Raw genomic sequence first — 23082 nt, forward strand, 5'->3', positions numbered from 1 at the left:
AAGAAAGTTTTCAAAGGTCATGTGATCCAACCAATCACCGAGAACAAGTGCCTATAAATATCCATCTTTTACCTCTGTCCCGTGACAGTTTTTTCCAGCATCCCTACTCCACCCCATTACCTCAATCTCAGCTAGTTTCATCTATCCCAGTTAAAGATAGGGGAGTACTCTGGGTTCGGGCTAAAATTCAAAGCTCGGAGCCCTCTCCTCGGACAGCACGCCAAATATGCTTTATCTCATTCCCTATCGATTGCATGTTAATGCTAACCTGTGAAAAAGTGTGGTGTTTGTCATTGAATTACATATTAGTACCAAATGTATACTTTTCTGTAACTAAATAGTTCATATAAAAACCTTTTAAAGCGTATTGCAGCAGTGACATCTACTGACAGTACATGTAGTGATGGATAATAAAACTGAAATGTTTATAGATGTTGTTCATGATCTGAAAACATTTTATATAAATCAATGTCATTTCTGAACCACTAATGCTACCAAACAAAAAGATTTGCAATGATGGGAAGCACTTGCTTAAGACATGAATGCCCATATTTCAAAATGCACTTCCTTTTTTTTCAAAGTGTATGCGTTTGGTTATTCGCTGCATTGCTCCATTGCTTGGTTCGGAAAGGATTTTTTCGTGTGCCATTTTATTCAAATAACTTTAATTGTTCATTATTTTACCAGGAATAGTCCCATTGAGATATACAGTAAATCTCTTGGGAGTCCAGGCCAAAAATGCCCAGCAAGCAAAAACCGAGACCCAATAGTCTAGCTGTGAGTAACCCACTTTTACCCTAAATAACCTAAAATTTGGTTACATGGCATATTTTCCAAAATAACTTGGAGATGTATGATATTCCACCATGTGGGCAAAGTCAACAGGTGTTCAAGGTGTTTGCTTTTATTTCTTTTACATGTTCTAAAAGTATACGATTTGTTGGACTATGGTTAGACGTATTAAAAGTATAGGAGCTCAGATGCAAAAGCTGCTAAACACCACCTCTGTCAAAAATGATATTATTCATGATATTAAAATCCAATGGTCTCAGCATGTATTATATGTTCATCAAATCCCTTTACTTCAAATACACTTAATCACTGCCATCTCAGGCCATTCAGAAATACCGCTTTGTTGGCAGAACCCGCTAAACCCCATCGTGGATCACAATCAAGCTTGTGTCACTTGTGTGTAATCTTGCACCTGAATACAACCCAAAACCGGCAGTTACGTGGACCACAGTGGCCCCCTAAATTTTTACATTATTTGGAAAGTTTCTAGTTGAATCTTTAGTGATTTTGCAACTGTTTACTATGTCTTGTCCAAAAAAGTGAATTTTTTTTGAAGTGAGGGTATTTGCCAAAAAAGCTAGCATGCACTTAGAGGGTTTTGCAGTGAAAGTCAAATTTGTGAATTATTCAGTCTTTAATCAAAGTGAAATGACTCAACCTAAATATAAGCGTCTGATAAAAATGCTTATTTACAAGAAAACATGTCAGACGTCCTTAGAGAGTTTTGCATCTGAACAATTATTATCAGAGTTATCAATGCTATATACATCTAATGATATGTATTTATTTTTTCCTTATTTCTGTACTCTTTTTCCTTATGGCTTTTAGGACATAAAATGAATTGAATATTACAATATAATTATGTTTAGAAAAGTTCCAGACATCAGTTCTTATGAATCTTATAAAGGTGGTTTCCTGAACAGGGCTTGTCATTGTCCCAGACAAAAATGCATGTTTGAGCTGCCTTAATTTAAAAACATCATGCAATGACATCTTAACACATATCAATGCCATTGTTTTATCTCAAGATGCACACCAGTATTGTTTTTGTAAGATTTGTTTGTAAAAACGACTTAAATGTAAGAAAAAAGTAAAAAAGGTTTTACAGGGACAGACAATATAAAAAGTCTTAATATGTGGTTCCAATATATAGTATAATAACACAACCAGTTGTTGGTGTGGATGCCAATACAGTTATCGGTATAGTTACCTTTAAGCCCGAAGTATAGTCTGCTTTTATGTGTACTACTAATGTTAGTGGCGCGCACAGTCGAGCGCACAGCCTTGCAGAGTATGGTTTATTTGACTCGTACATGTATTCAGACATTCGCCGCATGGGCATTGCAACAAAATGCATGGCCCCTGCTGGGCTACACACTACATTCTCCTGTAGGCACACACACGACCCATGAGTACAACGTATGTGGGGTTTCAAAAATCCAGCGGAGCGCGTATAGTACGTGCACACTCTTCAGATGACGAAAATTGCATCACGTTTCTTTAAAGTTCCCTTTCAAAAGCGTTGCATCAGTAGCTGACGCTATGGGAACTTCTTTCGTTTTCCGAAAGCTGAAATCTTTTTCAGAGACTACTGGGGCTTATGACGTCAGCTTTGTCAGTTGCCATCTAGGCCTGCTCCACATGCACCTGTTGCAGTTAAAGCTAAAAGACTGTGTCCCAGCAATGACTCGACCATTCGTATTTTGGTCACACACATCTAAGACTGTAGAGAGGCACTGTATTGTTAAGTAGGGGTGTGCCTTTTAGACAGATGACGACATGCTCATAAATAAAACAGAGCCTTGTTTCTAGCCCCGGACGCCTTCCTACCTCGACAGGAGCATTGGGTTATACTTGTGCACATGGACAACATGGAAGCAGTGGTTTCGTACATAAATCACCAGGGCAGCATACTCTCCTATTCAGGCAGACTGCAAGCCTTCTTCTTTGGCCAGACCTTTATTTATTTTTCATCACATCCCCAGTCTTCTGAATCGTGGAGTGGACATGCTCTCGAGGAGCGGGCGTCCTCACAGGAAGTGGAGACCTCATCTCGATATGGAATAGTTTATCTGGAATTGATTTGGGATGGTGGAGGTAGACTTGTTTGCGACAAGTGAGAACGCAAGCTGCTGCTCTTCTTCTTACTGGCTCATTTCTCACTAGGCAGGATGCCCTAGCCAATGGTCAGGCTTTACGCTTTTCCCCATGTGAAGATTTTGCCTCTGGTGCTGTGCAAGATCATGGAGGAGAAAGGGTCAGTCATCCTTGTAGCCCAGAACTGGGAAGCCAGCCATGGCTTTCAGGACTGAGAGGGATGTTAGTGGCTCCCCCTTGGGAAATTCCCCTGGGAAGGGACTTGCTGTTGCAGGCGGACGACACCATTTTCCACCCAAGCTCGGAGTTTTGATGCCTGCATTTGTGAATGCATCAGCACTTTTATAAGGGCCGAAAGAGGAGTTCCTTTAGCGTCAACTAGTGATGCAATGTCTCATTCCTGTCTCTCAGGGAACCGAAGTTACAATATTAGCGGGATATTTTCTCATTCTTGGAGTAAACGGGTCTTAACTGTCGAAATTCTCTGTCTCACCTGAGCATGCTATGTGGAGAGTATTTATATCACTGCAGAACTGAATATCATCTATTGGACAATCTCTAATCTTATTTTCGCTCCCATTGCATCTAACCCCACCAACTGATGGACCGCTCATATATACATCCTTTCCCCTCCTCCAGCCAACCACATGTCCACATTCCAACTCCCTGCATGCCACAATAGCTGTAGCTGCTGCTGCTGCTGCTGATGAAGATGCTGTGGTAATGTCTTCCTGACAAACACCTTTCCATTTGTCTCTCAGCTTGATATTTAAACTTCCCAGACAACCACCTGCATGGCCATTACTTCAGAGTTGGATTGGAAGTTCCTCTAAAAGAGTGAAAATGACACAGTGACACACAATGTCTTTAGAAAATATAACAAACTTACACATACACAGACAGACAGAGAGAGAAATTCTCCTTTATACCTGGGATAGCTGCCTCATAATTAGACAGCGGTGAACGAAGGACTTTTCCATTGTACAGCATCTCCATTGTGCAGACATATTCTACTTGGAAGTTCACATTTGTCTGTGTTAGAATGATCTTATTGGTCGTTTCTGTTAGATTGAGTGAACGCAGCTGAATGAAGGTGGTGTTAGGGGTCACAGGAATGTTGCGGTAATACAAACTCATTGAAAAGTTAGTTGCCTTATCAGCAGTTGAATCACAGTACACAGTGTAATTCCCACCAAACGTAAATAGTTTGGGATGCAGAGTCAGCTTGGGAGGAGGAAGGGATGCTGGTAGTGCAAAAGTAAAAAAAATAGGAAGAGTGACTTTTCAAGAAACAAACAAACAAATATGTAATACACTGAAACAACAGCATACATATGACTAATTTAACAGGGTTACTGAATCCAGATGTCTGTCCATTGGAAGTGGATTTGTACCAGCACACTACATCTCCATCTGTGGTAGGCTGGATATTGACGAAGAAAAGAACGTGAGTCCAATATCTCTTAACATTAGAGGTCACCAAGGGTACCGTAGTTTCAGGGGTCTGTGATGAGCTTTCAAGCTTGCCGATAAAAATAGATTTGGGTAATGGAACACTAGGTATGACACATTTGAATGCTACTTCAGTGTACAGCTGAATATTATTTTCGTTCACGCTGCTCTCGAAACTGAGTTTAGGAACCTCAAGTGTACCTGGAAGTGGGAAACATCAAGAGAGAGAAAAGAAGGAGAACATTTATTATAGCCCTTTCACACTGCACGCAATAAAGTGATGGGAATAGACTCAATGACACACCGAATAAAAACCAATAGATCTACAGGAGGCCTTTCACACAGTGCGTGATCATTCACCCTGCAAGAAGGCAATCATTTTTTTCTTGACGCCCTCAATTAGATTATTCTTTAATCCAGTCCCAGATAGCATGCAACCATTGAAACAATGTTAAAATCGTTGATTTGTCAATGTTAATACCATTGGATCAATATCACGTTTGCACCCTCCATTAATATTGAAAACATATTGAAATTTCAACAAATCATCATTATCGTGATCAGTGTTTGCTTTAGTTGGGCCCTTTACTCTTGTGTTTTAATGGTAAGTTTTCTTTGGCTGCTGAAACAGTGTTTTAAAATACATCTGCTATTGCAAAGAAAACAAAGATCTAATGTTATCAAGTAGTTTAATTCTTGTAGATATACCTAAATGATATTAATGAAATACTGTTAAAGTTATGCAAAAAATTGATTTTACAGTACTAGTTGGAAACAATGTCAGGTCTGTTATTTTGAGGATTACAAAAACACATTTAAAAAGTTAAACTACTTAATCTATCTCTGACATCATGAATCGGTCTATGAATCTCATCAATGGTGATGATCAACAAAAGAAAGCTTCATGCTGCAATGCATGCTGGGTATCATTGTAGTACTAAACTAATTTATAACTCCCAGCATGCATTGCAGTTGATGGTTTTATATTAATTTGTTTGATGATTGTCACCATTGTTGAGATTTGTAGGATGAGTAATGATGTCTGAATGTGTCAGCAATTTTTCTGTTTGTCTTGTCATATTGTATATACAAACCAAAACAATTATAAATGTCAAAAATGGATCAACATAATCATATAAAGCAGCTTAATTTTATATAATCTTGAAATCTTCACAAAAAGCAATCAGTTTCAACTTAACTTTGAAACACGTCTTTCTTTTCCAATGCACATGTGTTTCTATATAAACACATACAAACACAAAAAAAAGAATAGAAAGATTTAACTTAGTGAATAACAAGAGTCGAGGACCCAACTAAAGCAAACACTGATCACAGTAATGGTGGTTTGTTGAAATCTCAATATTTTTTCAATATTAATGGAGGGTGGAAACCTGATATTGATTCAATGCAGTTAACATTGACAAATCAACTGTTTTTAACATTGTTTCAATGGTTTGCATGCTCTCTGGGGTGTTTGGGAGTAGTTAACTACAAGAAGCAACGCTACTTACTTAACAACATTTTTCTGTAGCTTGATGGTAGTTGTGGTGTATTGGGATAATGTGTGATTATGCATAATGTGTATTCATTGCCTGGGAGAGGGTATTTAAGTCACGTGATGTGATTTGCACCTGGGTTGATGTGATGTAGTCTGCGTGTGACCTGAACTCCAGTAAAGCATGTTTGATAGCATTTGGTTGTCTGCCTCGTGAATATACAACATTAATTGGCGACGAGGATAAGTTACTTTTAAAACAGTGTAGCTTTAACAGTAGTTAAATACTTTTTCCAGCAAGTAGTGTTGCAGCATGACAAAACGTTACATTACGTTGTGCCTTTTTCTTACTAGATCACAAACTCAAATTGTTCATTACTGCCATCTGTTGGGATAATTTAACTGTCATGCGTCTTTGCTGAGATCGTCTGATGATTACAAACAGAACATGCAGGAGAAAAGTTGACACACACTCATATTATTATGTCTGTGATGGAGCAGCATAAAAGGTGACCCAAAATAAAAAGCTATTTTTTAAGCGGATAAAAAATTTGAACCGTCATTGTATGACGGAAGAGCAATTAGTTTGCAGCACTTTGACCTTTGAATAATAGTTTTTCTAGAAAAAAATTTGGTCTCCTTAGTCAAACTTTGAGCAATAAAATACTTACCTGGGAGAAATTAATAAAAGCACACATACATACAAACATACACACATATAAAATAAATGCTCTCATGCACCTGGGATAGGTGCTTCAAAATTAGACAGTGGTGAACGGAGGACTTTTCCTTTGTACAACATCTCCATTCTGCAGACATATTCTAGCTGGAAGTTTAAATTTTTTTGTCTTAAAGTGATCCCATAGCTTCTTCCTGTGAGATTCAGTGAACCCAGGTGAGTCAAGGTGGTGTTAGGGGTCACAGGACGGCTGCGGTAATACAAACTCAGTAAGAAGGTGTATACTATAGCAAAAAACCAAAAACTAATTCCTGTCGCCCTGCTCTAATTTGATTGTAATTAACAAATTAAAATAAGTATAATTAACTTTCAAAGTTTTATACATTGTGCATAATGATTTGAATGAGGGGATAATTTAACCAAAAATCATAATTTTAAAAGAAAATATTTTTTGTGTTAATTTATCATTTATTAGTGTTACTGTACTAAAAAAGGTGTCCTTGTGAACAGCGACAGTGTGATGTTGTCTGATATATGTCTGCTAAGTTCACACATTTTTATTGCCTATTAATGTTAATTTATTTGTTAATAGTATTAGCAGCAATTTTTTTAAATACTTACCCTGGGATGCTGTGAGATTCACACACATCATCCAGCTCACGACAGCTAACACTGTGAGAAAAGAAGTGCAGTAAAAATAGTAATATACTGTGAAACAGTGTGTTCCAAATTAAAAGTTCATGAAATGTACTAATTTTAACACATAAGCAAAAACACAAAACATACAAGATTGTTCAAACCATGAAATTATATTAGGTATATTTAGTTCATATTTATTAACTTAAGAACACATTTTCCGATAATACTGTTACTAGATCAGCAAAAGGTTTACCAAAGGTTTGTGCATTAAGTTGTTATTCAGAATTAATAAAATTTTTGTTGTCTTGTAAATGTCATGTCCTGATCAGTCTCATCTGGTAAATAAGAATTTATTGTATAGGATTGATTTTTACATAATAAATATATATCAAATCAAATCAAATAATTTGAAATTTAAATTACATCTCTCCATTTGGTACATTCAACCTAGCTACATTATAAAGACCACATTATTTAATCATAATTACACTTGTTTTCAGAGACATTTTTTAAATAGATGAATGTATTCAACTTTTTAATTATATTCAACTTTATAGTGAATGCAGTATATAGCTATACTTAATGTAGACCATGAATCTAAGTTAATACCTTCAATAGACAATTTACAGTTGTTAATTTGCACACCTCTTACATCAAAACATAATGAGATGTTAAATAACGACATACATATTCTGTTGGTGAGAATCATCCTGACAGGTAAGCGTGAGACTTTGACACATTCAGATGATAAACCAGAACTAAAAAGTAAAATACCCCAGTGGTAAAACACTTGCCCACTTCCTTTCAGTGTATTTAACAACTAACGGAAAGTAGGCTACATTGTTCCACAACAAGTAAGTTACAGTACTGGTTAACATCCATGTAGTACATGTATTGTATTTTAATAAATTAATTCAATTTCAATCATTGATTTCATTTTAGTTTTAGTCTTTGACATGTCAGTGTTAAAGATATCAGGGTTATATTTTCACATAATGAGGTCATATGAAACATAATTCAGTTTTGAGTTCTCACATTAGATTAGATTAGATTAGATTAACTTTATTAATCCCCAAAGGGAAATTCACATGCCACAGCAAGCTCAACACACACAATAATAAATAGTATAAAAATACAAAAAAATAAAATTTCAAAACAATTACAACAGTTTGTACACAATGACCAGAGGGGTATTGCACAAAAGCAAGATAAGGGATTAAGCTGGGATTTTCCAGTTATCCTGGCTGAATTTAGACCTGACTCGGTTGCATGAAGGAAGGCTAAATTAATCTAGATGAAGTTACTATGGAGATTTACTCTTTGCAGCTAGCCTGCTCCAGAGCAGGCTAACAACCAGGCTAAGATTAATCCTAGTGATTAATTCAATTCAAAGAACTTTATTAATCCCAGGGGGACATTGCTTTCATGTTACAATTATAGAAATGAAAAAAAGAAAAGAAATAAAAACATAATTATATGCCCATCAATGATTAAAAAATTAATAGATAAGAAATAAAAAATAATAATAAACTATAACCATATAAAAAAGGGTAAATACTTCAATAGTGAATTGTCCCAGCACTAACAAAGAGGAATTATACAGCCTAATGGCCACAGGTATAAAGGACCTTCTAAAATGCTCAGTAAGCAGTGATCAGTCTCTGACTAAATGTACTTCACTGGTTGGCCAGCACCCTGTGTAGTGAGTGAAATGGATTGTTTAGAATTGAATTAAGTTTTGACAGTATTACAGAGTCCAGCTCCAGACCAAGTACATAGCCAGCCCCTCTAATTAATTTGTCCAGTTTATTTCTGTCTGCCACCTTCATACTAATTCCCCAACAGACCACTGCATAAAAAATGATGCTAAACACCACAGACTCATAAAACATCCACAGCATGGTATAGCAGACTATACCATTTCTGATTAATCAGCTAGTTCCTCTTTCAATCCTACTAGATATTAATGTGTTTGAGTCACTTCATGGTCCTGCATTAAAATACTAGATATACTGTAATTTATCTAAGTATGCGTACTGTTATTTTAGTTATTATGAAGACTGCTGTCAGGGGTTTGATGAATTCATTTATTAATGCAGATGTTGATATAAGAAATGGCGGATGAAGTTGAAAGGCGGTTTCAATTAAGTACATATGTAGACTAGTATTAAGGCATGAGAAATATCTGACTGAGAGGTACAGATTCTCAGGTGATCTAAGAAATGTCAGTCTAGCACTGAAATCACTTCTACAAGACTGCAAGTAACAGGAACAGATAGTGTTACATTAGGGCAGTAACCGTAAAACAGGCATTATTTTGTGTTACAGCTTTCCCTATTGTCAATGGATGCAGTGGATTGCACCCCTGTGCCAGATATATGACTTTTTTAATGTTAAAATTAGTAAAGACGATACAATATGTCAGCAGACACTACCTTATGTGTAGATTTATTTCTGCAATCAAGTCTCCAGCATGCAAAATGTTCTTAATCTGGATTTTCTGAAAGTGATGGATGGTCCAAATTATTATGCACATGCTATTTTTGTTTGTTTTTTAAAATAAAGTCCGTAAATTTACAAATTGTATTTTAATCTCAATAGTTATATGACAGTGTGCATGTTATTCTATTTAAATACATAATTTGACATATTTAAAATGTCAAAAGATACTTTAATACTTAAAAAATATGCAAATTATGCTTTTCCAAATTATTATGCAAAATGCACTTTATCAAAATTTAATGTGTTAAAATAATCCACAAAACAGATATCTGTCAAATGTGCTGCATGGACACATAATGACAAAAAAACATTAAATAATTTATTTAACACAAGTTACATAATAATATATGAGCATATTTTTGACAAGACTTTAACTCTCCCATTTATTAAACTTGTAAGTCTATAGTTTCTGTCTTTATTTCGCTTGAAGATGCTAGTATTGCATCCCAGAGTTGATGTTTGAATATGAATTATAGTTCTGTCCACCTCACAGATCATTCATATAATGATGCTTCATAGACTCCTGAGACTAAGGTCAGAGGATATTTATACTGTACCTTAATTTTTTTCTTATTTCATGCCCATATTTAAATAGTCAGTGTTACTTTTTTGCAGCATGCTATAGTGTATTGTCCTGCATGAAAGTAAATACATTTCAGAAGAGATGATTCCTTTTTCCCATCTTTTAGGTACCGTACAGTACATATCTTCCAGATGTCATTTTGGCCCCCTCAAGGGACTTACCATCTTACTTCCCAATATTCCAGTCCAAACCAGCCTTGTTTGAACATGATGGCTATTCAACAACAATCCAGAATATACTATTTAGTGTATTATGGCATGTCAATGATAAAACTGTTTGAAAACTTCATGAAGATCACAGTAAATTTAGTAATTTTGGAAGCTTTAGTTTGGGGGTGGGGTTGAAATCCATTTTTATGCACTGAAGGATCCCATATTGAGGGCTTCTTGGTATTACAGAGGAACCCGCATGTTTGCTTCTTAGGAGGTGGCATTTTTATTGTTGCCTTTTCCTAATATTTTGCTTAAAAAAATTCTTCATTTGGTCAAATCCTGTACATAAATCTTAAAATAATTCAATGATTTTGGTTTAGTTCCACCAAATATAAATTGTTATAGGAAATAAATAGCTTTCTTAAGATAATGCACACTTTTTTTTGCATCAAATACTGTAGATACACATATTAGTAGTTAAGTGTTTGCAGTTTCATGATGAATTTTTATGAGTTTTATCCATTTTTGCATCAGTGATTCTGTGATCGATCCTGTGGTCTGTTTAAGAATTCCGTGAACGTGCACTTATCCTAGCTAGCTAAACCTGGCTTGACATAGCTGCCCGTTCTCATCCTGGCTTACCAATCGTGCAACAGGCTAAGCCAGGATGGGCTGATTAAACTAGGTCAAGCTGGGCCTTTTCTGTTATCCTGGCTTACTTAATTCTACTTTTGTGCAATACCCCCCTGAGGGGTATTGCACAAAAGCAAGATAAGGGATTAAGCTGGGATTTTCCAGTTATCCTGGCTGAATTTATCCCTGACTCGGTTGCATGAAGGGAGGCTAAATTAATCTAGATGAAGTTACTATGGAGATTTACTCTTTGCAGCTAGCCTGCTCCAGACCAGGCTAACAACCAGGCTAAGATTAATCCTAGTGATTAATTCAATTCAAATAATTTAATTAATCCCAGGGGGAAATTAATTTAATGTCACAATTATAGAAAAGAAAGAAATTAAATAAAAAATAAATAAAAACATAATTGTATGCCCATCAATGATTTAAAAATGAATAGATAAGAAAATAAAAATAAACTATACACATATAAAAACAGGGTCATTTACTTAAATTGTGAATTGTCCCAGCATTTACAAAGATGAGTTATACAGCCTAATGGCCACATGTATAAAGGATCTTCTAAAACGCTCAGTAGAACACTAAGCAGTGATCAGTGTCTGACTAAATTTACTTCCCTGGTCGGCCAGCACCCTATGTAGTGGGTGAAAGGGATTGTTACCTCTGTCAATGCTACTAGATATTCATGTGTTTTAGTCACTTCATTGTCCTGCATTAAAATACTAGATACACTGTAATTGATTTAAGTAAGCATACTGTTATTTTAGTGTTATTATGAAGACTGCTGTCAGGGGTTTGATGAATACATTTATTAATGCAGTTGTTGAGATAAGAAATGACTGATGAAGTTGAAAGGCGGTTTCAATTAAGTACATATGTAGACTAGCATTTAGGCATGAGAAATATCTGACTGAGAGGAACAGATTCTCAGGTGATGTAAGAAATGTCAGTCTAGCACTGAAATCACTTCTACAAGATTGCAAGTAACAGGAACAGATAAAGTGTTACATTAGGGGAGTCACAGTATAACAGGCATTCTTTTGTGTTACAGCTTTCCCTATTGTCATTGGATGCAGTGGATTGCAACCACCCCTGTGCCAGATTTATGAGACTTTTTTAATGTTAAACTTAGTATGTTGAGATTTATTTCTGCAATCAAGTCACCAGCATGCAAAATGTTCTTAATCTTGATTTTCTGGAAGTGATGGATGGTCCAAATTATTATGCATATGCTTTTTTTTTCAGATGTCCTTTTGGCCCCCTCAAGGGACCTACCATCTTACTTCCCAATATTCCAGTCCAAACCAGCCTTGTTTAAACTTGGTGGCTATTCACCAACAATCCAGAATAAACTATTCAGTGTATTATGGCATGTCAATGAATAAAACGGTCTGAAAACTTCATGAAGCTCACAGCAAATGTAGTATTTAAATCCACTTTTATTCACTGAAGGATCCAGTATTGAGGGCTTCTTATTACATAAACACCAGCATGTGTCTCTTTAGCAGGTGGCATTTTTATTGTTGCCTTTTCCTAACATTTTCCTTAAAAAATTCTTCATATGGTCAAATCCTGTACATAAATCTTATAATAATTCAATGATTATAAATTGTTATAGGAAATAAATAGCTTTTTTTAAGATAATGCACACATTTTTGCAACTGTTTGCAGTTTCATAGTGAATTTTTATGAGTTTTCTTAATTTCTGCATCAGTGATTCTGTGATCGATCCCGTGGTCTGTTTAAGAATGCTGTGAACGTTCACTTATCCTAACTAGCTACACCTGGCTTGACATAGCTGCATTTTCTCATCCTGGCTTAGCAATCGTGCAACAGGCTCAGCCAGGATGGGCTGATTAAACTAGGTCAAGCTGGGCCTTTTCTGTTATCCTGGCTTTCTTAATTCTACTTTTGTGCAATACCCCCCAGAGCAACTACATAATACCACACATTGGTTTAGTTTCAAGCATAAGGTACACATTCCACATCAATTACACCATCAATTTACTAACAATTATCTTGTGTAGCACTGGTTATAAAATCTAATGGCTGTTGGTAAAAAAGACCTTCTGTAACATTCCTTATAACACCTTGGTTGAATTAATCTTGTACTAAAAGAACTCTCGCAAGCATGCACTAATTCGTGAAAAGGATGGCATTCATGATTCATCATGTTAATCAGTTTGCCAGTCATTCTAACCTGGGCTATGTCATCTATAGTGGGAAACACACACCCTACAACAGAACCTGCTTTCTTAATTAGCTTATTAAGTTGGTTTTTCTCCCTCTCCAACAGTCCTCCTCCCCAGCAGGTGACACCATACAAAATCACAGATGATACAACAGAGTCATAGAAAGTCTTCAACAATGCTTGACACACACCAAATGATCTCAGTCTCCTTAATAAGTGAATACGACTCTGACCTTTTTTATAGATTTGTGTTGTGTTGTCAGACCAGTCAAGCTTATTGTTCAGATATATACCCAAGTACTTATACGATGTGACAATCTCAATATCCGACTCGTATAAATTCACTGGCATAGCGTGATACGAATGTCTGCCAAAATCAACCACCAATTCCTTGGTCTTACTAACATTTAGCCTAAGAAAGTTAATATCACACCAATCCACAAAGTTCTTTAGAAGTTCCCTGTATTCACTCTCATCATTATCTTTTATACAACCCACAATAACAGAATCATCAGAGAATTTTTGAAGATGGCAATTCTTTGAATTATATTGAAAATCAGATGTATAAAAAGTAAATAAAAATGGTGCCAAAACCGTACCTTGAGGTACACCAGTGCTAGATGTAACTACTTGAGACACACAGTTGTTCTCCCTTACATACTGTGGTCTATTTAAAAGATAGTCAGTTAGCCAGCTAACCATACTGTGGTGTAATCCGGCATTTTCTAACTTATTTCTAAGTAAAGCAGGTTGAATAGTGTTGAAAGCACTAGAGAAGTCAAAAAATGTAATTCTGACAATATTACCAGAGGTCTCTAAATGACTTAAAGATTTGTTTAAAAGATAGATAATTGCATCATCAACACCAACGGCAGTTTTATAAGCAAATTGCAATTTATCATCAAAAGCACACAATAGCTGCTTAATGTAATTTAAAACCAGTCTCTCAAACACCTTCATTAACTGGGCCGTTAGGGCTATTGGCCTGTAATGTGCAAATTCAGTAGGGTTAGTTTTCTTGGGAACTGGTACAATACATGATGTTTTCCATAAGACAGGTATCCTTTCCAAATGCAGACTTAAATTAAAAATATAGTGAGTCACCCAACAAAGTTGATCAGCACAAACTTTAAGAACTCTAGGACTTATACCGTCAGGGCCTGCAGATTTCCTCATTTTAATTCTCTTTAAACCACTTCTTACTTGTTCCATAGGTATAGTAAACAAAGGAACAGCCTCACTTGTGATAGAAAGTGGTGAATTTGACCCTGAGGAGAGGTCTAAACAAGAGCTTCCCCTCAGACCATCCGATGAGGAAGATTTTGGGCCAACACCATCAAATCTATTAAAATATATATTCATTTCATCTATCCACATTTGTCCACCAAAGGTAGTAGATCCATGTACTCTATTTCCATGTCCAGACATCATGTTTAGATCACTCCATACCCCTCTCACATTATTTTGTTGGAGTTTTTGTTCCATTTTTGACCTATAACATTCCTTTCCCTCCTTAATTTTAACCTTTAATAATTTCTGGACCCGCTTCAGTTCCTCTCTGTCACCAGTTAAAAAGGCCCTCTTTTTTTCATTTAGTAATGACTTTATCACCGGGGTAACCCATGGTTTATTGTTTGAGTAACATTTTACCTTTTTGGTGGGTACTGTGTTATCAACACAAAAATTTATGTATTCTGTGACACAGTCCGTTAAACTATCAATGTCCTCTTCATGCGATTTACATAAAAGCTCCCAATCCGTAGTTTCAAAACAGTCCATTAATGCCTCATAAACTGATTCGGACCACACTTTGACTGTTCTTATTGTTGGCGGCTGCTTCCTCACAGCCGGAACATACACAGATCTGATAGAAACAATATTATGATCCGATCGTCCTAATGGAGGGAGTGGTAGGGAACAATAAGCATTTTTCACATTTGCGTATAACAAGTCCAGAGTTTTACCGTCTCTTGTATCACAGTCCACATATTGTGTAAACGTAGGAAGGGTATTATGTAGAGAAGCTTGATTAAAATCACCAGAAATAATGATGAGTGAATGTGGATATTTTGTCTGCATCCTGGCTGTGACAGTATTAATATGCTCACTCGCATGTCTCACATTTGCAGAGGGCGGAATATACACCGTGATTGAAATCACATAAGAGAATTCTCTAGGCAAATAGTAAGGCCTCATTCCTACAGCCATTAGTTCAATGTCTTTGTTACATAGTTTTTCTTTTACCGTAATGTGTTTTCGGCAGCACCAATGTTCATTAACAAACAGGGCCAATCCACCACCCTTGCTCTTACCAGACTCCACAGCACACCTGTCCGCACGTACCAGATGAAAGGAATCCAGCGTAACAACTGTGTCTGGCGTTCTCTCATTTAACCAGGTCTCTGTAAAACTCATAAAACTGCACTCACGATATTCCCATTGAGACCTTGTAAGTGCCGTTAGCTCCTCCATCTTGTTCCCAAGCGATCGAACATTTCCCATTACGATGGCTGGTAACGATGGCTTGTATCGTTTTTTCTTTAGTCGGCTTTTCACTCCAGCTCTACATCCCCTTCGCCTCTTCCTTAAATCAAGCGGGATCTCCATTCCAGGTATCAATACATTTGTCGAGTGCTGAAGAGCCAAAAGTTGATCTCTTGAGTAAATTATGGAGTCAGAATTAGCCGCACTAAAGCTAGCACCTGAAGATCCAATTAGGAGTGCCACGATAAAAACAATCACAATCCAGTGCTTCCTGATGCTCTCATACTTAAAACTGCTCACAAACGTAGTCCTCAGGCATTGATAAAGCGAATTTAAGTAGTACAAGACAAACAAAAAGTTAAGAACATTAAAAACATTAAAAACATTTAGAGCTGCTGTAACAGGCTGCCACATGCACGGCGCCATCTTTGATCATCTCTATGCATCTCTATTCACATACAGTGGGTACAGAAAGTATTCAGACCCCTTTACATTTTTCACTCTTTGTTTCTTGCAGCCATTTGCTTAAATCTAAAAAGTTACAGACATGAAAAAACAGACATGTAGAATTCTTTTTTCAAATTTATTAATAAAGAAAAACTGAAATATCACATTGTCATAAGTATTCAGACTCTTTGCTGTGACACTCATATTTAACTCACATGCTGTCCATTTCTTTTGATCCTCCTTGTGATGGTTCTACTCCTTCATTGGATGTTTAATTAAACTGATTGGACTTGATTAGGAAAGGCACACACCTGTCTATATAAGACCTTACAGCTCACAGTGCATGTCAGAGCAAATGAGAATCATGAGGTCAAAGGAACTGCCCAAGGAGCTCAAATACAGAAGGTTACAAAAGAAATTCTGCAGCACTCACGCTACATTAACACAGGGCGTAAGCTTCCCATTCAATTTTAATGGGTGACGTCATGCAATGTCGAACTGAATTGTAGATCCGTCTGCGCTGCGTCACTGCTGTTGCTCGTGGCAGAAGTCGAAAATTTCTCAACTTTTTAAACTTTTTTTACACTGTAAAAAGAAGTTAAAACAACTTGATTTTGCAAGTCAATTCAACAAACTATTTTAAGTTTTGTCCTGTGAATAGTTGACATAACTTACAAAAACAAGTTGAAATTGTTTTACTTCATTTGTACTTATTTGACAGAAATTTTACAGTGTAATTTATTTATCTACCCATGTTTAGATGGTTTCATTTTATGTAACGCGCATTGCCGCGGTTACCTACCTGGCCTGAAGTTAACTTCTGGTCTATGCTTGTTTATCGTTCTGGCTAGCGATCAAAGTGACCTCTTGAACAAAAAACATGTGGAAAATATAAAAAGTTTCAGTTTCCAAAAGATGAGGGGAGACTGTGCGGAATTGGCAGCCAGCAAAGAATTTAAGGATCTAACATTGTATACACTAATTTTACACACAACATTACAACATTAGCTCAGTGTAGTAGTTCATATGCTTTAGCTATGATTTGAACTAAGGTAATTTATAAATAATCTACTCTAAATGGACTCTGTTGTTATTGATTCTATGCAGACGTTTACCAGGACTTAAGTTTGGTCCACCAAAGCCATTTGTTTTGTTGTTGCCATTAAAACCTTCTCATCAAGTCAAGTATTATAAATAATAATTTAGAAACAATGATCACAAACTATGCCAAATGCTTGACCTGACCCTGCTGAAGGTAATCCAGCATGGCTTAACTTTCGCTTTCAGGGTGACTGGGTTGCAAACCGGAAAAAGAGGAAATTACCGAGTCAGACCTGTCTGAGTATGTTAAAGGTGAGAAAGTGAGAGGGATAAACAGAATCACAATCATTGTGTACTACAGGATACATCATTTATTTAATTATATATACAATATCTTACAATGGATGTAGCATATTTACATAAATTATCAGGCCAGTAGCAATTATATATCTGTTGTTGCCATTACAAGGGTCCATTCTCCAAAGAACCTTTAAAAGTTATTTAAAGTCGCCATGAAACAGGATTAGCGATTGTCTAATTTTACCCTTGGTGACTGAAACAACTTAGAAAGTAGGGGACTTGAATTCGTCTATTGAGAATTGATTGGTTTGTTTGAAGTTGTGTCTTGTTGCTAATTGTTTCAAGGTGGGGAGGAAATGTGTGTTTGTGATAAAGATTATGAGGGCTAAATTTTTTGAGTGGCAGCAAAGTCAGCCAATCAGTAATGAGATTGCAAGTTCAGCCAGTAGGGGGAGCCAAATATGTGCAAAACCACTTTTAAAATCCCCCACCCTAATAGAGCTATCTGAGAGAGGTTTTTAGAAAGCTTCTAAGGCATTAAAGACCCAAACAAATTTTTTTTGTCACACATCACAGAACAAGGATAAATACCCCGTTCAATCATTCTATGTCACCTTTAAATCATTGTCGCTTTGGGTTGGGGTTAGATTTGGGGTTTCGGTTAGGTGGTCATTTTTTGTATTGGTTTTTACATGTTTTTCTTCCGCTTTTAAAACTATTCTCGCCTGGACTTAGGGTTTGGGTTAGGTTGTCTAAAAATATAACAGAAAGTGATTCTAACACCAAACGACAATGGTAAGAAAATAGGAAAAAAATATCAGAAAACAATACATAAAATTAAACGAAAAATGTTATGCCATGGACACGATAAACTATTTATAGAAATTCTGAGGACATAACTTCACCAACTACTCTGTAAACGACCTCCCATATACAATACAAGAACTGTCCAAATGTCTTGGATAATTCTATCATTTCCAAAGTTAGTGATGGATTGTGGATAATCAAATGTGGGTTGTACATATCAACTGTAATGTTTCTAGATCTATGTTATTCTGGTTCTGAAAACATTCTTAGATGCAACATTTACTAGTGTGTATTACAGTTTTTTTCGATTGCTAAACGCCAGTGGGCACAACTGGAGCTACATGTGCAAAACTCTAACTACAGTCTGCACTACCAAAAGTCACCTGAGCACAACTCTTAACATATGGCTCAAAACAGCTCCGTGCAGCCAAACACTAAACACAACCCTCACTGAGATAACACACACTGTCACTCACAACACACTGAGAGGAAAAACACTAACATCAAACACCAATACACAAAATACTAACTTTATATCTTTACAGTTTTAACAATTTCAGTGATGTCACACCAATGTTTTCTTTAAAGAATGATTTATTTATTGATTTATCACAATATTTTTTTTAGAACATCATAATTTTTTAGGGTAAATGAAAATTAGCAGTTTGCTTCAGTTGTCTGTAGTAATTTACGGAATTACAGTAATGAGAAAAAAGGTAGAAACTTAAAGTACATGAAAGGTAATATTATATATAAATGAAATATATATATGAAATTGGAATTTATATTTATATGAAATTGCAATCAGCAGTGTTTGAAAGGCACAAGGCTGAAATCAATTGTGTTTTGAATGTGTGATTCACAGTTTTGACAGCAGTGTGTTAGCATTTGAACAAAGTGCTGTAAATCCACAGTGTTGTGCAGGTTGTGGTTAAAGTCATGGAATAAGTGTGTAAAGTTTTGAAAACTGTGTTCAAGCAATGAAAAACGAACTAGAGTTTGGTCCACATGAACTGCTGCTGTGCAGACTGTAGTTAGAGTTTTGCACATTTGACTCCAGTTGTGCCCATTGGCGTTTAGCAATCGAAAAAAACTGTAACTTAACCAGTCAGAGACAATAACCACTGTAATTTCTGCAACATTAATGCTACCAATTAAACTGATTTAATGATACGAGGCATCTGCTTGAAACAGAAATGCCCTACTGAGATTTTATAATGCACTTCCTCTGCTTGTATTTTCGACTGCATTGTAACATTGCTTGATTCCATCAGCAAGGATTTTCCCACATAATATTTCACACTTAATACCTCATTGACACTCAATGTATAGTGTATGAGACCTCAGTCAGATGCACACCTGCACACCTCAACGCTCACAATTTTTTCCTTTTTACTTGTCTTTCAGTTTATTTTCTTTCTCATCCTCCTCTGCTTTCTTCTCTTTCTTCTTCTTGTTCTTGGTTTCTTTATACTTCCACTTCGGAGGCTCTAAGTAACCCTTCTCTCTTTTGTTTTTCTTTACTTTCTTAGGGGTGGGCTCAGAAGATTTGGTGACTCTGATCTTTGGAACGCAACCCGAGGGAAACACGCTGTTGCGTCTCGCTGCAACGCTACGAGGTATAAAGGTGCGCATGCCAGACTGAGCAATGGACAGCACACTGCCTCGCCTTTGCGTATCAACACAGCAGGACGCAGAAGCAGATGTAGATGAGTGGACAGATGGAGAAATGGACGTAACGGAGTTGTTTCGATGGCTAAGCGAACTGTCCTCCAGCTGTTTCTCTGAGTGCTTCAGCACCAACTCAGGCACAGCCAACCGGCGTTTGCCCACCTCTGGAGGGCTGCTTGGGCACAGTGGCCGTGTGGCCGTGGCTATCAGTGGACTACGTAAACTGGTGGTCATTTTGACCATGTGATCCATGACACCGTTGTCCAGAGGGTCCCGTGGGAATCTGAAACCAAAGGTGCTCTTTAGATTATGAGTCAGTTTCTGACCCGCACTCTTATTGGCTGTTGCTTTGGCGACGAGGATCTTTAGGTTTGGCCACTCTGGGATGTAGGCATCACAGAACTGTTCAGCTATCGGGCGTAGCGCAAGTCGACGGAGACGTTGCAGCGTGTCAAATCGCCCGGTTTTTAGCGCCCAATCTCGTGCACATTTACCACGGTTTGAGTCAACGGCATTTACATCAGCACCTGAGACAGAGAGAGAGGGCAATATGGACAACGACAATCTTGAAATCAACTGCATATAAATGTATATAGGTAAAACTTTTGTCTCTTTTTTTCAGAAAGTGTAGCATAGTGCCTCACAAACCCCCCAAAAAACTCCATTACTCCCATATGCAATGATTTGGTTCAGCTTCCACCTGACCCGTAGGGGAATTGGGTGAATGCCATGCTATCCCATTCTTTATTGGCAGTGTGGGTCAGCTGCTGTCTGATTGTGTGGCCATTAAAAAAGCAATATTTTCTGTGTGCTCGTGTATACTAACCGTGCATTATAAGAGCTGCCACCACATCATTCCTGCCCTGCATGGCTGCTTTAATGAGAGCGGTAAACCCTCTGTTGTCTCTGATCTCTGTGTCTGCTCCGGGGAAGTAATTCATAATGTAATTACATATGGAGGCGTGACCTGTGAACAGAAACATTTAAATAAGTTGTAACATAGAAAGCAGTGCCATATCACTAAAATGGTAAATTGGCAGGTGCAACAACCGACCAGCTTGAGCTGCGATCATCAGAGCAGTGTTGCCATCGTTGTCTTGATGGTTAATATCCAGATGCGGACAGGCGTGAAGACCATAAACAATCGGAAGAAAACCTTTGTATGAAGCAAACATCATCCCATTCTAAAAAAAAATTGGGAAGAGATTATGGTGGGTTATAAAGACTGTCAAAATAATACTTTAAAGAACCAAGACTTCTAGTTTTTCAATTTCTATATGGTAATTTATTTCAAAAAGTTAACAAAATAAACTGGAAATCTGGAAAACTGACCAAAATATTAAAGACTTTTGTCCAATCAAGTGCTCTTTAAAGAGAATGCCCCTCCCCTAAAGTTACCTGTCAATGTACTAAGAATTTTAAATGGTATCTTTTCTGTCGCTGGGTGTTACCCTGAGGTACAGTTTACATAACATAATACAATGTTGTACCTTTTGGGGTACTTAACTGTCACTTAAGGACCTATTATGTAACTTTGAAGGCATTGTTGTTATGTACCCATATAATTTAACTGGTACAAAATTGTTCCTTAAGATGCACAATAGGTCTTTAGGGTGTTATATTGAACCCAAAAGGTACAACATTTCAATGTGTTGTATTCCCATAAAGGTAAAGGTACCTTTGAAGGTACCACGCCAATGACAGAAAATTTGAATTGTTTGTACCTTTTTTCAGACAATGTAGCAATAGTTAATAGCATTTAAAAAAAATGAAATAACCTACTTTCGAAAGCTTTGAATGCGTCACTTATAGTCTTACCCATCCATTCATGTCAACTTCCATCACTTCATCATAGGTCACACCACGCTCTAACACTCTCTTCAGGGCCTGTGCATCATTTTGGACACAAGCTTCATACAGTGTGTTGGCTGTACCTGTCTTAACATCCTCTCTCTCATAATCTGGAAGAACAGAATCCTCAGACCATAGGGATCCTGATTCCGACTCTTCTTCCAAAAATGAGATTTCAGAGGCATCCTCATCCGGTCCCGACCCCAGGTTTGGATCCTCAAAGTCAGAATTCCGGACCGCTGCCATGTCTGTAGATTTCCAGTATGCAGGTCCTGCCTACATTATCTTACAGTAGTTGGCATTTGTGTGTAGTGTTCCGATACAGTTGTAATAGGTCAGCAAAGTGGCATGGGGAAATAAAATCCAAGTACACTCTCAGCAAAACCTACAGAAAAAAATCCACAAAAATCTCTAATCCAGTCAAGAAAAGCTCCAAAGACAATATGTATAGCTATCCGCAATGGTGTTTGTTGCTTAATTCTGCTGTCAAACTAGCTTACTTTCTTTGCGAAGCAATCCATGCTCTTCCATCTGGATATATCTGAAAGGTTTTGAGGTTTAGGAGATCTGGATTTAGCCTGGGATAGCTGCCCTTTAATTGTCAATGCTAAATCTGGCCTACACAGGCTTAAAATACTCCCGTAAACAGGCTTACAGCACATTACAAACACATGTCACCTCACTGAACTATACCTTAGGTCTTATAAAAATCTTATCATTATCCTCAAAACAGTATTGAATTTCTCATGCTGTGTGAGCCAAAGAAATACAGTATAAACTTAATGATTAACATAACAAAGTCAAATGTCTTCTTTATTTTTCCAATGAACAGATAATAACGGTAAAACAGATGGGTACTTTTACAGGAAGTGTAATCACCTCTCTTGCTCTCTCTCTCTCTCTCTCTCTCTCTCTCTCTCTCTCTCTCTCTCTCTCTCTCTCTCTCTCTCTCTCGAAGCAGTGTAATTGTCCACGTTTGTGTACAACAGGTTCCAGTTACACAGAGTTAAGTATTATGGTGCAAACAACAAAAAATGTGAACACCAGGTCTTAGGAGGTAAATAAAAAAAAATTTTTGGATGTGAAAATATGTTTTATTTCAGTTGCAACAAATACATTTCTAAATTTACAACCCATACAACAAAAAACATTTTTTTCCTGGCCAAAATATAAAAGTTTATTTAAAAAGTATACATAAATATAAAATATAAAATCATAAGTATTTTTTAAACTTTTTTTAAACCTGTTATGTTTACAGGTTTT

General features: G+C 36.8%; 2 protein-coding genes across 2 annotated transcripts; both read right to left on the reverse strand.

Moving 5' to 3' along the window:
• Positions 1-1937: 1937 nt before the first annotated feature.
• On the reverse strand, positions 1938-15720 carry LOC141282434 (uncharacterized). Its single transcript, XM_073815303.1, has 6 exons — positions 15531-15720; positions 13452-13700; positions 7137-7187; positions 4222-4542; positions 3819-4133; positions 1938-3718 (listed from the first exon to the last, which is right to left on the reverse strand). Exons 1-6 carry the CDS (start codon positions 15718-15720, stop codon positions 3696-3698), a joined length of 1149 nt encoding a protein of 382 aa, XP_073671404.1. The 3' UTR covers positions 1938-3695.
• Positions 15721-17602: 1882 nt separating this feature from the next.
• On the reverse strand, positions 17603-22967 carry ankrd33ab (ankyrin repeat domain 33Ab). Its single transcript, XM_065264673.2, has 4 exons — positions 21787-22967; positions 21023-21152; positions 20795-20935; positions 17603-20495 (listed from the first exon to the last, which is right to left on the reverse strand). Exons 1-4 carry the CDS (start codon positions 22063-22065, stop codon positions 19690-19692), a joined length of 1356 nt encoding a protein of 451 aa, XP_065120745.2. The 5' UTR covers positions 22066-22967; the 3' UTR covers positions 17603-19689.
• Between the last annotated feature and the right edge of the window lie 115 nt (positions 22968-23082).

This window comes from Paramisgurnus dabryanus, chromosome 7 (assembly GCF_030506205.2).
Source record: "Paramisgurnus dabryanus chromosome 7, PD_genome_1.1, whole genome shotgun sequence".
NCBI lineage: Eukaryota > Metazoa > Chordata > Actinopteri > Cypriniformes > Cobitidae > Paramisgurnus > Paramisgurnus dabryanus.

Bases quoted from the DNA above. Each gene is read 5' to 3' on its own strand.
- LOC141282434 (XM_073815303.1), bottom strand. From the start codon at position 15,720: ATGGGAAATGTTCGATCGCTTGGGAACAAGATGGAGGAGCTAACGGCA. The intron at 13,701-15,530 runs GTAAGAGCAAGG...GTTGTATAAAAG, and splicing joins CAGGTGTGCTGTGGAGTCTG to ATAATGATGAGAGTGAATAC. The intron at 4,543-7,136 runs GTAAGTATTTAA...TCCCACTTCCAG, and splicing joins GAATCTCACAGCATCCCAGG to GTACACTTGAGGTTCCTAAA.
- ankrd33ab (XM_065264673.2), bottom strand. From the start codon at position 22,065: ATGGCAGCGGTCCGGAATTCTGACTTTGAGGATCCAAACCTGGGGTCG. The intron at 21,153-21,786 runs GTAAGACTATAA...ATTTTTTTTTAG, and splicing joins AAGTTGACATGAATGGATGG to AATGGGATGATGTTTGCTTC. The intron at 20,936-21,022 runs GTCGGTTGTTGC...TTCTGTTCACAG, and splicing joins GATGATCGCAGCTCAAGCTG to GTCACGCCTCCATATGTAAT.